The sequence below is a fragment of the Balaenoptera physalus genome, assembly GCF_965194825.1.
Source record: "Balaenoptera physalus genome assembly, chromosome: 20".
Lineage (NCBI taxonomy): Eukaryota > Metazoa > Chordata > Mammalia > Artiodactyla > Balaenopteridae > Balaenoptera > Balaenoptera physalus.
The window spans coordinates 23,685,573-23,700,575 of NC_138901.1; the positions used below are offsets into that span (position 1 = coordinate 23,685,573).

General features: G+C 37.3%; 1 protein-coding gene and 1 pseudogene across 23 annotated transcripts in view; one reads left to right on the forward strand and one right to left on the reverse strand.

Annotated features, from left to right (window-relative positions):
* LOC309649851 (diphthamide biosynthesis protein 3 pseudogene) overlaps positions 1–15,003 on the reverse strand; it is a 185,968-nt pseudogene that overhangs the window by 111,076 nt on the left and 59,889 nt on the right. The window lies entirely within an intron of this gene.
* The window catches only part of MBTD1 (mbt domain containing 1), a 68,778-nt gene that overhangs the window by 48,947 nt on the left and 4,828 nt on the right, over positions 1–15,003 (forward strand). For 19 of the 22 annotated variants that reach the window (XM_082440348.1, XM_082440349.1, XM_082440366.1 and 16 more), the window contains 7 exons: positions 47–102; positions 441–545; positions 4,683–4,830; positions 5,821–5,903; positions 6,308–6,542; positions 7,037–7,114; positions 11,517–11,708. In XM_082440348.1, the coding sequence (XP_082296474.1) occupies positions 47–102; positions 441–545; positions 4,683–4,830; positions 5,821–5,903; positions 6,308–6,542; positions 7,037–7,114; positions 11,517–11,708 (897 nt within the window). The remainder of the gene's footprint in view (positions 1–46; positions 103–440; positions 546–4,682; positions 4,831–5,820; positions 5,904–6,307; positions 6,543–7,036; positions 7,115–11,516; positions 11,709–15,003) is intronic. The other 3 variants (XM_082440350.1, XM_082440351.1, XM_082440352.1) reach the window with 1 other exon arrangement.

Genomic DNA, 15,003 nt, shown 5'->3' on the forward strand with positions numbered 1-15,003 from the left:
TCTTCTCACAAATGCTGACAGATTAGTATGTAACTTTTCCTTGTAGATATTACAAAGAAACAGGATGGACATTTTGATACACCACCACATTTATTTGCTAAGGTAAGAAGTTTTTATAAGAACCCTCATTTGTAAATTAGGTTTGAAAGAGGGTTGTGGGTTTTTTCCTAATATTATGGAAATCGTAATTACATATGTTCACCTAAAAGGTTTAAGACCTTGTAATCCATATATGTCACAACTGTTGATTATAATCATTCTTCAGTTCTATTTGCCTGAATTCTCTCTATTCCCTAATGGAAGTATGAGTTATAATATATTAGGTAGGTAGGAGAAGACACTTGGTATTTTCATCTGGTAAACTATTTCAACTTGGTATTATTTTAATTATTAACTGATAACACTTGTGACAGTAGATGTACTTTCATGTAATTCTTCAGGTAAAAGAAGTAGACCAGAGTGGGGAATGGTTCAAAGAAGGAATGAAATTGGAAGCTATAGACCCATTAAATCTTTCCACAATATGTGTTGCGACCATTAGAAAGGTAAGAAAATAGGTTTTAAAATATAGAAATGCAGTTATAGGGACTAGGTTTAAAGTAATAGGAGAAGGAGGCCCCTAACATTCATTTTGACATAAAATGTGTGCATCTGCATCTTCACTGGGGAGAACGTTACTAGTAATTTCAAAATAAATTTGAATTCTCTTAGGAGCTTTTCTTTTTATATATCTTGTTGTCAAGATTGTTATCTTGAGTCTGCTACCTTTATTTTATGGAAGTATATCCTTAAGTTAGAGGAGGACTATTTATTTAACTTACTTCCTGGTCAAAGCTTGTCCAGCACAGAATTTGTAACAAGGCCAAGTTTATCTTCAGTTTCCTACGTTTCCTTTGTGTGCTTTTTTTTTTCCGTTTTAGTAGTACTTTACTTCTTTTCTCTTTTTTTCTTCTCTTCTGAAACTGTTTGTTTTTGTTTTTGTTTTTTTTCTGAAACTGTTTTTATAAAAAGATGCAGAAGAGTGATTCTCAGTTCTCAGTAGGCATCAGAATCTCGTGGGGAACAAAAAAAAATACCATTGACTAGGCCTCTTCCCCGACCCCGCACCCCCATTCTGATTTAATCAGTCTGGTTTGGGGCCCTAGCATTGGTTGTTTTTTTTTTTTTTTAAGTCCCCAGGTGATTCTCAGGTACAACCAAGGTTAAGAACCATTGATCCAGAATCTGCTTACATAAAGGTGTAACTAAATTGTGATTTGCATTTCAACACAGTTTTAAGCCTTAAGCCAGAAGAATTAAAAACAGTTGTGATGGCTGCCATGTCCCAAACACTTGTGTTCAGGTCACACAGCTAGACCAGACAGGCTCCAAACCCTTGTTCTTCTTCTTCACCTGACTAGTGATCCAAACCACCTGGTACTATTTAAAACATAGATTTCCATGACCTACTCCAGACCTACTCAATCAGAATCACAAGAATTATTGCCCAGATATCTGTATTTGTTTAAAAAAGAAAGAAAATAAAAAGTTCTCTCGGTAATTCTGAAAATCAGCCAGGTTTGGGAACCAGCGCCATTGTGCCATACTCTATGTGAAAGGAAAATAAGTGTCCAGCGAGTAGAATACCCAGCTTCACTCAGAAAATACTTTATGAATTCTTGCCATGCTAGGTTTGGTTTGGACTTTAAGAAGCTTACAGTCTTGTAGAACAAGATAAGATGTATGAAAATAAGTTTAACATACAAGATCAACTATGATCTAAGAAAGGTACAAGTACTGTTGGACTTCAAATAAAGAAGAGGTCACATCTTCTCAGAGGAATCAGGGAAAGCTTTATGGAAGAGAGGACATTTGAAAACTTTGTCTCGAAGGATGGGAAAAACTCTGCCAAGCAGAGATGCAGGAGGAAATTGTGCCATGGAAAGTGAATATGCACAAAAGCATCAAGAGTGGAAAGTACAGGCCACATTTAGGAAATGGAGAGTGGTTCACACACAGTACACATCAAACAAGTTGCTTTGAATATTCTGGACCAGGCTTTTTGTTTATAAGGAACAGAAACCCGCTCAAGTGGGCTCTAGGAAAGTTACTCTAAGGTTGCAGTGGGCACGCTCACAGACATGCAGGGACACAGGGATGCGACCTGGGAAGGCATAAGCTTAGTGTCATCCTCCACCTCTCGGGGGCCTCTTTAGTCCACCTGTGCTCTGTCTGCACCACTCTTCTTTCACTCTTTCTCTGTTGGTGTCCTGCTCACTCAGTCTGCACATGGTAGCCCCTGTCCCTGTCTGTATCACAACCTTTCAGTGCCAGCTCCGACCGATGGCTTGACTACTATCTCTGTGTCTGTTAATTCTAATTACTGAGAGAGAATCTAAACAACTGAGCCCAGCCTTTGGCCTGGTCCTCTGAAGGTTGAATACTAACCCCTGATCCAGTCAGCTGTATTTAGAAAGGGAGAAATCCCATGTGAGTGGAGGTAGTCCTTTCCAGAGGTCTTAGAGCTGTTAAGGTTGAAGAGAAAGTTAGTGTACATATCCAATATGGTAGAAATAACTAGGAGAAAGGAACCTGCAGGCAAAGACAAAAAGATGATGTGGAATTAGATTATGCAGTCTTTAATGCTTGGTCAGGCTGTTTGAGTTTTCTTTATGAACAGGTTAAGTTGGTAAAGGTTTCTGGAATGAACAGAGGTCATACCAAAGGAAAGTTTAACTGTGTAAGAGGGGAGATGTCCATAGAGGAAGGCTGAAAGCAATAATATCAAACAACATAATGGAGAGAGAGTTAGTTAATGGCAAGGATAAAGGGACTGAATGTTTAGGGAGAGCTGTGGGGACCCAGTGATTGATTGCCTTTGAAAGGAGCAGGAGAAGGAAGTTGTTGGTTTGATGCCCGGTACTAACTCTCAGAGAATATGTTCAGCATGCAGGTAAAATGCAGGACTGAGACACTGGGAGGGTGACAAACTCATGATAAAACTTGAGAAATTGTTGGCATAAAAGTCAACCATTGAAGAGTGGATGCCATCATGAAAACAAAAGAAAAGGGCTAAAATCAGAAACAAGAGTTGGAAGTGAAAGGGTGGCCACCAAAATAATGTGAACGAATGAACACAGAGGTGAGAAGATGGATCAGTAGACTGTATGTAGTGAGAGTATGGGAATAAATGTTTCAAAAAATTGAGTAGTCAACTGGTATGGGATACTGCAAGGGAGGCTGAAGTGTTGGAAAAAAGGCACTGGATTTGACAAACTAGGAGGTCATCGGTGAGTTTAGCAGTTTAGTAGGGTCAGGACAGAAGTCAGACTTCAAGGAGTTACATAGTATATAACTTGAATTGAGTCTCTGGGTGAAGAGTATATAGGAATTCATTGTACTATTCTTGTATCTCTTCTGTAAGTGTGAACTGTTTCAAAATAAAATATTTTTAATGTAATGGGAATTGGGAGACATTAGAGTATAAGAGATGGTGTTTTAGGAGCAAGGTACCAGTGACAATGGGTCAAGATGGAGAAGTTTGTCTTGAGGGGCAAAGAAAGGACTACTACTTACAACAATTTGAGGTGCAAAGGATGGACTTGTGAGGCCCCTCACGTAGTTTCTGTGATAGAGGAGCATGATCATCCAGAGCATGAGAGGTAAAGCTGGAGCTTGAGGAAGGCGTAAAAGGTTTAGAAAAACTTCTCTATGTGATAAATCAGAAGGAAATAAAGTTATTACTGAGTAAGATTTAAAGCTTAGCTGAGACTAGATAGTTAAATCGTAAAAGAGCACTCAGCCCACTTTCATCACGCCACAGCAGCAGACAGCCTTGGCCATTGGCAGAGGTACTGTTTTCCCTAGACCTCTGAAATCACTTCTGTGTAACCATGCTGTTATTTCTGGAACACACTAGAACTTGCACAGATTTTTTTCATTATAATTTCAGTTATTTAAGATAATTAAATAAAGAAACATTTTTCACTTTTAAGAGATCTTTATGTAATAGATTTTCCTTTCTTTTAGAATGTCACTTAAAGGATCATTTTTAAAATAGTGGTACCTAATTTTTTTTTTTACATCTTTATTGGAGTATAATTGCTTTACAATGTTGTGTTTCTGCTGTACAACAAAGTGAATCAGCTATATGTATACATATATCCCCATATCCCCTCCCTCTTGAGCCTCCCTCCTACCCTCCCTATCCCACCCCTCTAGGTGGTCACAAAGCATCGAGCTGATCTCCCTGTGCTTCCCACTAGCCATCCATTTTACATTTGGTAGTGTATATATGTCACTGCTACTCTCTCACTTCGTCCCAGCTTCCCCTTCCCCCCACCTCCATGTCCTGAAGTCCGTTCTCTACGCCTGCATCTTTATTCCTGCCCTGCCACTAGGTTCATCAGTACCATTTTTTTCCATATATGTGCATTAGCATCCGGTATTTGTTTTCCTCTCTCTGACTTACTTCATTATGTATGACAGACTCTAGGTCCATCCACCTCACTACAAATAACTCAGTTTTGTTCCTTTTTATGGCTGAGTAATATTCCATTGTATATATGTGCCACAACTTCTTTATCCATTCATCTGTCAGTGGACATTTAGGTTGCTTCCATGTCCTGGCTATTGTAAATAGTGCTGCAGTGAACATTGTGGTTACCTAATTTTAAATACTTGGAATTCTGTTAATTTAAAAGGTGCTGGCTGATGGATTCCTGATGATTGGGATCGATGGCTCAGAAGCAGCAGATGGATCTGACTGGTTCTGTTATCATGCAACCTCCCCTTCTATTTTCCCTGTTGGTTTCTGTGAAATTAACATGATTGAACTTACTCCACCCAGAGGTACTTCTTCCTAATATATACACTGGATTTTCATCCTTGCTTTCCTTTTACATGGTACCTGTTTACAACATTTACCACAGCCCTAGATTTCTTGCTGTATGAAAATATAGTATGTGTGTATATGTATATATAAACCTGCGTACATAACAAGAGCTGGGGGGTGCTCTGAAAACATAAGTAACTGTATCCTAGGTAGCTTTAATAAATTACGTTGGTGTAGAATTTTCCCTAAGCATCTGTACATTTTATAATAAGAATTGGTATTCTCAAGCACTGTTGAGATGTTGATGTAGGCTCAAAGAGCTACTGCATACATTAACTTTTTTAAAAAATAGATACTTCAGCCTTTGAGAGAAAGCAAGTTTTCATCTTTAGATTACCATATGAGGGGATTCCCTGGCGGTCCAGTGGTTAGGACTCGGGGCTTTCACTGCCGAGGCCCTGGTTCGATCCCTGGTGGGGGAAGTAAGATCCCACAAGCCAAGTGGTGTGGCCAAAAAAAATTAAAAGATAAAAATGATTACCATGTGACTTTTTAAAAGATTACATACCCTTAAATAGCTCATATGGCTTAACCAGGGACTTTCCTAATTTCAATATCTGAGCCTTGGATTTTTCTCTTAAGAAGGAGAAAAGCCAAAACAGAAGACTATAAAAATAGTATTTGCCCAGCCAGTGTTCTTTCTCACAAAGAAAGAAAAATATTACTGAAAAAATATTAAATATTAGACTGTTCTAAGCCTAGGATTGAAAAGCAAAAGTCTATAGTTCTTATACACTGAGGAGAGGAGAGTTACTTTGGCATTAGAATAAATGGGCGCACCTGTTTCTGCCTAGAAAAAGAAGGAAATCCGTATAACAGGGAGGAACTATTGTACTGTACAGCATTAGCACTTGAGATTGTAGTGTGCTCTGAATTACTTTATGTCTACATTTTAATATTACATTAATTTTAGGTGAACTCCTAGTTAAATCAGTTGTGTTTTTCAGGTTACACAAAACTTCCTTTTAAATGGTTTGACTACCTCAGGGAAACTGGCTCCATTGCAGCACCAGTAAAACTATTTAATAAGGTAAATTTAAAAGATAGCATAATACTTATGTGGATTCTTTTTGATGCTTCCAAATGCAAATCATTGTTGATCTAAATGTCTTTGCCTTATGTTAGAATTTCTTAGTGGAGATTAATATAAACAAATATATATTAGTAAAACAATGTATGTATTTCCTTTACATAGGCATTAAAGCTTGTTTCCAAACTTTGTTTCATTTTTAATCTGAGTAAAATAGGAATGAATACATTTCCTAACTAGTTCTTATATGCTTCACCTTCATATGTTTCAGTAATTAATTATTTGGGATTTTTTTGGTCTAAATTGTTAATTGGTTATGTTACTTCTCTTTTGTCTTTCTTAGTGTTAGTAGAGTTATACATTCTTCTTTTTACCAGTGTTAATATTTTGCTTCTCCATGTTAGGATGTTCCAAATCACGGATTTCGTGTAGGAATGAAATTAGAAGCAGTAGATCTCATGGAGCCACGATTAATATGTGTAGCCACAGTAACTCGAATTATTCATCGTCTCTTGAGGATACATTTTGATGGATGGGAAGAAGAATATGATCAGTGGGTAGACTGTGAGTCCCCTGACCTCTATCCTGTAGGGTGGTGTCAATTAACTGGATATCAACTACAGCCTCCAGCATCACAGTGTAAGTTGGTATACAGAAAAGGTGTCCTTTTGTAAAAATCAGCAATTCTCCGAGGACTATCTCACATAAATCATCTTGTGAGCTCACAGGACAAGAATATACCTATGTCTGATTGGTTGCCAGGTAAGATCTTAAGACTCAACAACAATATCACAGAATCAGACCATGTGTACCATGGCAGTGTGAACTCAATAGTCAGTTGCTTAATGACTATAGAAACACAACATTAAGAGCACTCACCAAATTAAGCTAGACTTCCTTTAATGAGTTTAAAGTTACAGGCTAAAATTTATTGATATATAATAAGTGCTTATTGAATAAGTAATGGAATCTGTCTGGTATTGAGCTTCATGGTTTTGCAGGAACAAGTACCCTTATTTTCAAAGCATCATGTACTTGTATAAACGTCATGGTTTTGGTGAAGATAGTTCATCTAAGTTGTATCTAGAGTTGTAAGCAATTATTTGGTATCAATTTTCTCTTTTATTTTCCAGCATCAAGAGAAAGCCAATCAGGTTCATCAAAACAGAAGAAAAAAGCTAAGTCCCAGCAATACAAAGGACATAAGAAAAGTGGGTCACCACGTGGTGTTTATATACATTTCCTAACTTGTCAGCCAACTGGGGTCTTGGTATTGTTGCACAGAAATGGTATCCCTTGTGAGAGCTGATAACTGTGCATTCTGTATTATGCTTAAAGGTGCAGTATGCCATAAAAGGCAAACCTTTTCAATAATGAGAAGCACTTATCTTTGATTGACAGGAAAAATTATTACCATAATATTTGATATATGGTAAAGAATAGTCTGTGAATGATTCTTGAAGTAATATGTAAACCTTCTGAAAATTAATCCTTTTTTTTAAATTTTTTTATTAAAAAAACTGTAAAAGCAGATGCTTGATGCTTACAATAGACTTGGAGACTAATAAACCCATCCTTCTTATAAACCAAAACTCTCTTTCTAGAATGATACTTGTAAGAAATTCAAGTTAAAAAAAAAAAAAATTCAAGTTGATAGCTAACACAATCAGGCTTAAGAAAATCTTTTTCAATATGCTGTCTATATTATATTTTACCTTACAATGAATGATTACTGACATTAATAGCCAAAATAATATAAAAATATATTGATAGCTCTGATTCTTTTAAAATCTCCCTCCCCCACCCCATAGAAAACTACAGATTTTTCTCTTCATGAAACCTGTCATGGACTATTTCATTCTGAGATAAGATTATTTTTACTTAAAGATTTTTTTGAAAGTAAAAAGTACATTAGAGGATTAAAACTAAAACAGATTTTTCCAACTGACTTGCCATATGTTCAAGTAAGTGCTAATCTGTCTCATTAACAACCAAGAGACTGAAACAGCGTGAAGAATCAAATATACCTTCACACGTTTGATTATAGTTGATGTTTATTGTTTTTTCAGTGGGGACTTCTAGCAGCCACTGCAGTGGTGCTTTAGTTTCCTCCCCACATGAAACCCAAGTCAGCTTCACAATAGAGATAACCATCAGGCCTGTCTCTTACCCTCTCTTTTATATTATGGACATAAGCCTCCCACAGACCAAGAATTATTTTGCTGACTGGCTGCTTACCATGTTTGATATTCACCTAAAAGAACTCTAGAGAACATTGCCAGACCAGGTAGATCAAAGTGATTTCCCACTTATCTGGAACTGATTAGCAAGAAGTCACGTAGTAACTTCATGTCAGTGGACTAACCATAGCAGACGTGATCACTAAGCTTTCTCTAAGACAGGCTGCTTTGGCTTGTCTTTTGACTTTTTATTTATTATTATTATGAGGTTTCAGAATTTTCTTTGCAATGTGTCGAATTTAAGTATGCTTTTTATTACTCAGTGATTTTATGACATATATCTTTTAGGACAAATTTCTGAGCATCATATACACAGTTCACATACCTCCTCAGTGTGACACTTACATGATTTGTTTATGGTTTATGAGGCTTAATTATTTTTAATTAATGGGCTAGGGACATGGGAAGAAATGTGAAATTAATGAATTGATGATATCACTATCCCAGTTTTTAGTGACATTTAACATTATCAGATTTCTGGATTAGCTGAAGAAATGAATTTAGCTAAAAATGTAATTTGTTCTTTAACATTTTGATAACTCAATATTATGACATCATCTCTAATGCCTTTATTTTTATTTATTTATTTATTTTATTTATTTTTGGCTGCATCGGGTCTTCATTGCTATGCGCGGGCTTTCTCTAGTTGTGATGAGCAGGGGACTACTCTTCGTTGCGGTGCGCGGGCTTCTCGTTGAGGTGCACGGGCTTCTCACTGCGGCGGCTTCTCTTGTTGTGGATCACAGGCTCTAGGCACGCAGGCTTCAGTAGTTGTGGCACGCGGGCTCAGTAGTTGTGGCTTGTGGGCTCTAGAGCGCAGGCTCAGTAGTTGTGGTGCACGGGCTTACTTGCTACGCGGCATGTGGGATCTTCCCGGACCGGGGATCGAACCCATGGCCCCTGCATTGGCAGGTGGATTCTTAACGACTGCGCCACCAGGCAAGTCCCTCTAATGCCTTTAAGTTGTCCTTTGGACATAGAAAAGAAAAGAACTAGGGACTCACAGTCCCTTATTAGAAATCCTAGACATCAAATGTGTTTTGGAATTTAGAATTTTTTGGATTTTAGAAAAGAAGTACAGAGTGTGTAGCATATATTATGTAACTCCCCTTGCAGACTCTGCAGCATTTTTTGAAGCAAAATATGTATAAATAGTTACATTTAATGGGCCAAATAAAGATTATAAATAGTATCACCAAGTGAGGTCTGATTTTGTTGCCAAGGTTTTGCCAAAAAAAACTTTGAATTTTGGAATTGAGGATAAGGAATTGTAGTGCTTTGTGAATGAAGAAGCAGTCTTCATTGTAAGGACACTGTTCCTTTTATTTTTTGACATTACTCAGCAAATAATTTATTAGAAATTTTTCCACAAAACTTTACTTACCAAAATAAGAAAGAAGTTGGGGTCCAGGAACCTAAGTCATCCATTGCATGCAGATTTATATCAGTCAGATAGGCCACAAAACCTTTTATTTGTTTTTAAGTTTGTCTACAGATTATTATATTCTGGCTCTGTTGTTTCATCTTATGGCTCTTTGGTCTTTTTGTACCTAAAATCATCCATCAGTGTGTTCATTGGTAGGGCTTATTTTTTACAGAACTAGACAGTTGATTGGCTTTCTCTAGTTGCGGCGACTACTCTAGTTGCAGGGGACTACTCTTCGTTGTGGTGCGCGGGTTCTAGCCTATTTTTTAATTAGCTGTGTTCATGCTGCAAAGGGATAACTATTAACTAGTGCTTCTGAAAAATAAGGGTGATGTTCTGTCGAGGGAATCATATAGACTGTTGTGTGCGCATGATCTGTCCAATCTGAAAAGCCTTCTTTTCCTCAAGGCTTAGTAATTCTAGAGCAGGAAAACCAGCACTAATTTCTGTACCATCTTCAGGGGCTATTGTAAGTAGTAGAGAGTTGGAGATTCTCCTTGCATTTTTACCTCCAGGTGTGTAGTACATTAGACTTTTTCGTCTAAATGAATGCTGCAAGTGATTTTGGTTTGGCAGTTGAGAGTTGAATGTGTACTCATAGGAGCTTGGTTTCCAGATCATGTTACATAAGAATACTGTCTAACTTAGATTTGTCTTTTAGTTCTGATTTTGCAAAGGATAATTTCTGATTGCTCTTGCCTGAGTCATTTGTAAACTCTGGAAGAAAACAGATACAATTTATAGTCACAAAGATATGTAAGTATCCTTCAGCTTTCAATCAAATTAATGCAGTATGCTTGGTTGTTCAGTATTTGCAAAGCTTATTTTTTTGTTGTTGGTAAAAGCATTGTGTAAGTCTTTGAAAGCTTATGTGTGCTTATGAAACCGTAACCAAAGGGTGTTTCAAAAGAAATTAGATTGCTGAAGAACTTGCAGGCAACAAACATTTAAATTTTAGAACTGCTTTTCAGAATAAGAATTATAATTGCTTTCTAAAAGAGTGAATTATAAACCAAAAGTTAGGGGAGCACATTTCATATCAGTAAAATCCTGCCACTTGTATAATTCATTAATTAAACTGTTGGATTTCTCCCTGAAGGACAGTGTTTGGGCTTATATGGGCAGTGAAATGCCTACAAGTAGGGTTTTAAAACCCTCTCTGCTGGGCTTCCCTGGTGGCGCAGTGGTTGAGAACCTGCCTGCTAATGCAGGGCACATGGGTTCGAGCCCTGGTCTGGGAAGATCCCACATGCCGCGGAGCAACTAGGCCCGTGAGCCACAATTACTGAGCCTGCGCATCTGGAGCCTGTGCTCCGCAACAAGAGAGGCCGCGATAATGAGAGGCCCGCGCACCGCGATGAAGAGTGGCCCCCACTTGCCGCAAGTAGAGAAAGCCCTCGCACAGAAACGAAGACCCAATACAGCCATAAATAAATAAATAAATAAACCCAAAGTTTAAAAAAAAAAAAAAAAAGACTTGAGAGAGATAATGGACTGAAAAGTACCTTCAAAAAAAAAGTATAAAGCTCTCTTCAGGTAACATCATTTAAAAAAAAAAAAACCCTCTCTGCCATTGGATTGTCAGTCCCCCTCAAACTAAAATTTTTTTGAAGGTAATTAGTCAGCTATTCTCCACACTCGATGCTCTCTGTAGTTCATTTTGCTTTGTTTTAAATTGATTAGAGAGTCAAGAACCAGGATTACCAGACTCTGAGAGACTAGAAATAATCTCCCCCATCATCCACTCCCCAACACGCACGCGCGCGCGCACACACACACACACACACACACACACACACACACACCCCTTGTTTTCAGAAATACAAACCTTGCATAGTTGGTTCTCTTTTCAGAGTATCCTATGCAGCACAACCTTTCCTAGTTATGATGCAGTTTTCTTACCACACATGTAAGTAAAAGCTTACTTTAGTTTAACTTGATATTTAGAGAGGAAGATGCCATTTGGGAAGAAGCCTGTCAGTTTGTCGAGCCTGCCCATGACAGGTGGGGTACGGAGGAGCTTCTCTGGTGGCGAAGAGTTGACTCCTCCTCCATATCGAACCCTTCCAGCACAGACTGCCCCGGAGGCCTTCCCACCTCCCCGCACTAGCCGAGAGTTCAATCCCAGCCTCAAAACAGGTAATTGGTCACATCAGCACCTCAGGTACTGCAGAGGGTCAAAGTCTGGGTTAGGGTGGTGGGAGACAGAAGCATGGTCTGGCATGACAGATGCTGACATTAAATTTTTCTTTTTCTTTCAACTAAAAAATTCATTTTCATTAGTCTTTGGTAGTCACTTCACTAAAATGAGTAATCAGGGAAGGATTTTTATTTTGTTACAAGCCACTTTTGAGCTTCAAATTCAGGTAAAGCTGTGATTTCAGTTTATGGAATTGTGAGACAACTTGTACTGTTTCATGGTTCGTTAAAATGGTTGAACATTTTGCATTGCAGAATTCTACGTGACTTGACCTGAGGGAGAAATACGCCATAAGGGAGCAATCTGATTAATCAGATCCAAAAATGAGGCTTTGTTCATAGCATTCCATAGCATCTCATTCAGTAGACAGGATGTGTTTTGTATTCCTGTGTGATTTTGGTTCTGGTAGTAACATTTACCACAATCTTAGTTGAATAACATGGATTTGGAAATATAATACCTGTATAATTTTGGTATTGAATTAGAGTGAAATTTATTTCTATAATTTCATGTTTATATATGTACAGCGATTAAGTAAGTAAATGACATTTAATTTGAATTGAATTGGTTAGGCTAAGCTGGTAGAGTATAAGGAAGACTGCCCTTTGTAATTGCTAAGAACAAACATGTTACCGTAGAATGTCAGAGGCTTCACTTGCATATGATGAATCTTAGACATGAGTACAGATCAAATAGCCCCAAACCTGAAGTTGTATCTACCTTGGCATATGTTATGCCATATCCTAACTATTGCTTTTAAACAATTGTTTACCTAATTTGCAGTCTTTAAAATGCCTTTTATATGTTGAAAACCATGATGGGACTTAGCACCTAGCTCTATTTTCTTCTCATTCCTCTGTTTGCTAATATTTTTGCACCTGAAGTTGTCATCAGCCTTTTTTTTCCCATTTTAAAATGTGTTCTTTAGCTTTTGCCTTCTTAAACAGTGTATTAGGTGATCTTGATCCTTCCTAGTCTGTTTCTCTGAAGATCACTCATATCTTTATATCTAGAGAAAATTACTGTACCTCTTTTGTATAAGAAATGGATTAGGACTGAAAATACAAGTTTATCTGCTCTTTTATGGAAATACCTTCAAATGTCTAAAGAGCCTTTCAACTTCTTTTCTTGTCTTTGTAACTTTTTTCTTTTTGTACTTGTTATTATGAAAGTTTTCTGTAACCTAAGTAATTAACCATAGATATTGTGAGCTCTGAATATGTTTTAATTTTTATTGCATTTTAGATGTATTTTCTTTAAACATTAGACTGATTTTGAAGGCGTGTGTCACGTTTTGTGAGAGAACTTGACTTTTAGGATTGGCAAAACCCAGGAACTTGGAGTAGGCATACAGGATGGAACCTACAAGGCCTCCTAAGTGACTTCCCTTTCCACTAGTGTCTATTGTGTGTGTCTTCTGAGCTAGGGGCACATCTTGTGGGATGTAGTGTGATTTTACTATGGTGAAACTATGTAGGGACTATGTTGCTGTCTTAACTCTCTGAAAGCTACGGTTTGTTTAGCTATTGAGGGAATTTATTATTTATGGACTTCTAACTAGGAGAATGTGATTTCTGTTAGATTGTCTTCTGAAATGTTAGTGATTAAAGTCAGCAAAGTACTTCTTTTTAAAAACAGAGCCAAGAAAATGCATTTGTGTAGAAAGTGAAATCAGCCACAGGATCTATTTTATTTCATCCATCATTCACTGAGAATAAGGCCTGTAAAGGAGAAATGATTAGTGTGAAGATACCAGACAGGCTTTATTTTAGGTTCCTTGAAAACACTGAAACTTTGCATTAGAACATTACACATCTGAGTGACTGTTTCACCTTTATCTTGAGTTACTTTTTTTTAAGAACATTGTTTCCATATTTTAACACGAGTAGAAGCATAATCCAGAACTTTGTTGTTAATAATAAGTGCAAATGGTTTCAGGATGTGCTTTAGAATTTCAATTTACTTTTCTTACATTTAAAAAAAAACAAAAAGCATCTGTTTGAATGGAACATGTTTGGTCTTGAAGCACAGTAATTCTTTTCTCATTCATTTAGCCATCTGATCATCATATAACAAGATATTGTTTTAATCAACCTTTTATTGTGGGTACTGCACCTTTAATGAAATTTGGGGTTTTTTTCCTTTTCCATGTGTTTATTTTCATGGTATTGTTCAAATGTCCATAACAATGCATGTTGGTTTGATTTGAAGTATAACTGTTATATGTTTGATATCCTCCATAAAAGCATGTTTATCATATTAACTAATTTTTTTAAAGGATTTTTTAAAGAAAGCAAGCACAGTCATGTTTGCTTTACCTTTCAGCAGTCTGATTGGTATGTGTTTTGCTATTATTGTAGGCATAGTGTATTCACTTTTCAGTCTTTGGGCTATTAAATTTTTTAACACCATTACCAAAACAAGTACCAAAGTAAAATAAAATGAATTAGCGTTATTTCAAAAGATTATTCTTTTTTTTTTTTTTTAATTTTATTTATTTTTGGCTGTGTTGGGTCTTCGTTGCTGCACGCGGGCTTCTCATTGCGGTGGCTTCTCTTGTAGCGGAGCATAGGCTCTAGTCACGCGGGCTCAGTAGTTGTGGCCCACAGGCTCTAGAGCACAGGCTCAGTAGTTGTGGCGCATGGGCTTAGTTGCTCCGTGGCATGTGGGATCTTCCCGGACCTGGGCTCGAACCCGTGTCCCAGGCATTGGCAGGCGGATTCTTAACCACTGCGCCACGAGGGAAGCCCCAAAAGATTATTCATTAAATTATTAAATAAGATGTCAAAGACCATTATTTTTGAAACTAATCTTTTGTAACTAAAATCAAGACACGAAGTATTTTTCTATCACTATTTGACTTTAAAAGTAGCCATTTTAATATTGTTCCACATGGTGTTACTGTTTCATGAAACTTAGTTGGCTTACTACTCATCTAAATACTCTTTGAGTCCTAATTCTTCTCATAAATTGACCTTTTTCCCCCTGTATAAGCAGTTCCCAATTTACATTCCATATATATCTTCATCCACTCCAATTGTTATGAAAAGAGCCATTAAAAAAAGAAACAAAAATTTCACCTTTCCTTTGGAGACAGTCCCTGCAGGAAGCAGACAGGTGGTTACTCAGTGGCTGAGCAGCCAGCCTGAGAGTCACAAGTTGTGCAGAGGGAGGCCTTAGGTTACATCGGTTCCCACTGTTAATAGCCCTTCAGGAATGCTAGTCTTATGTTAC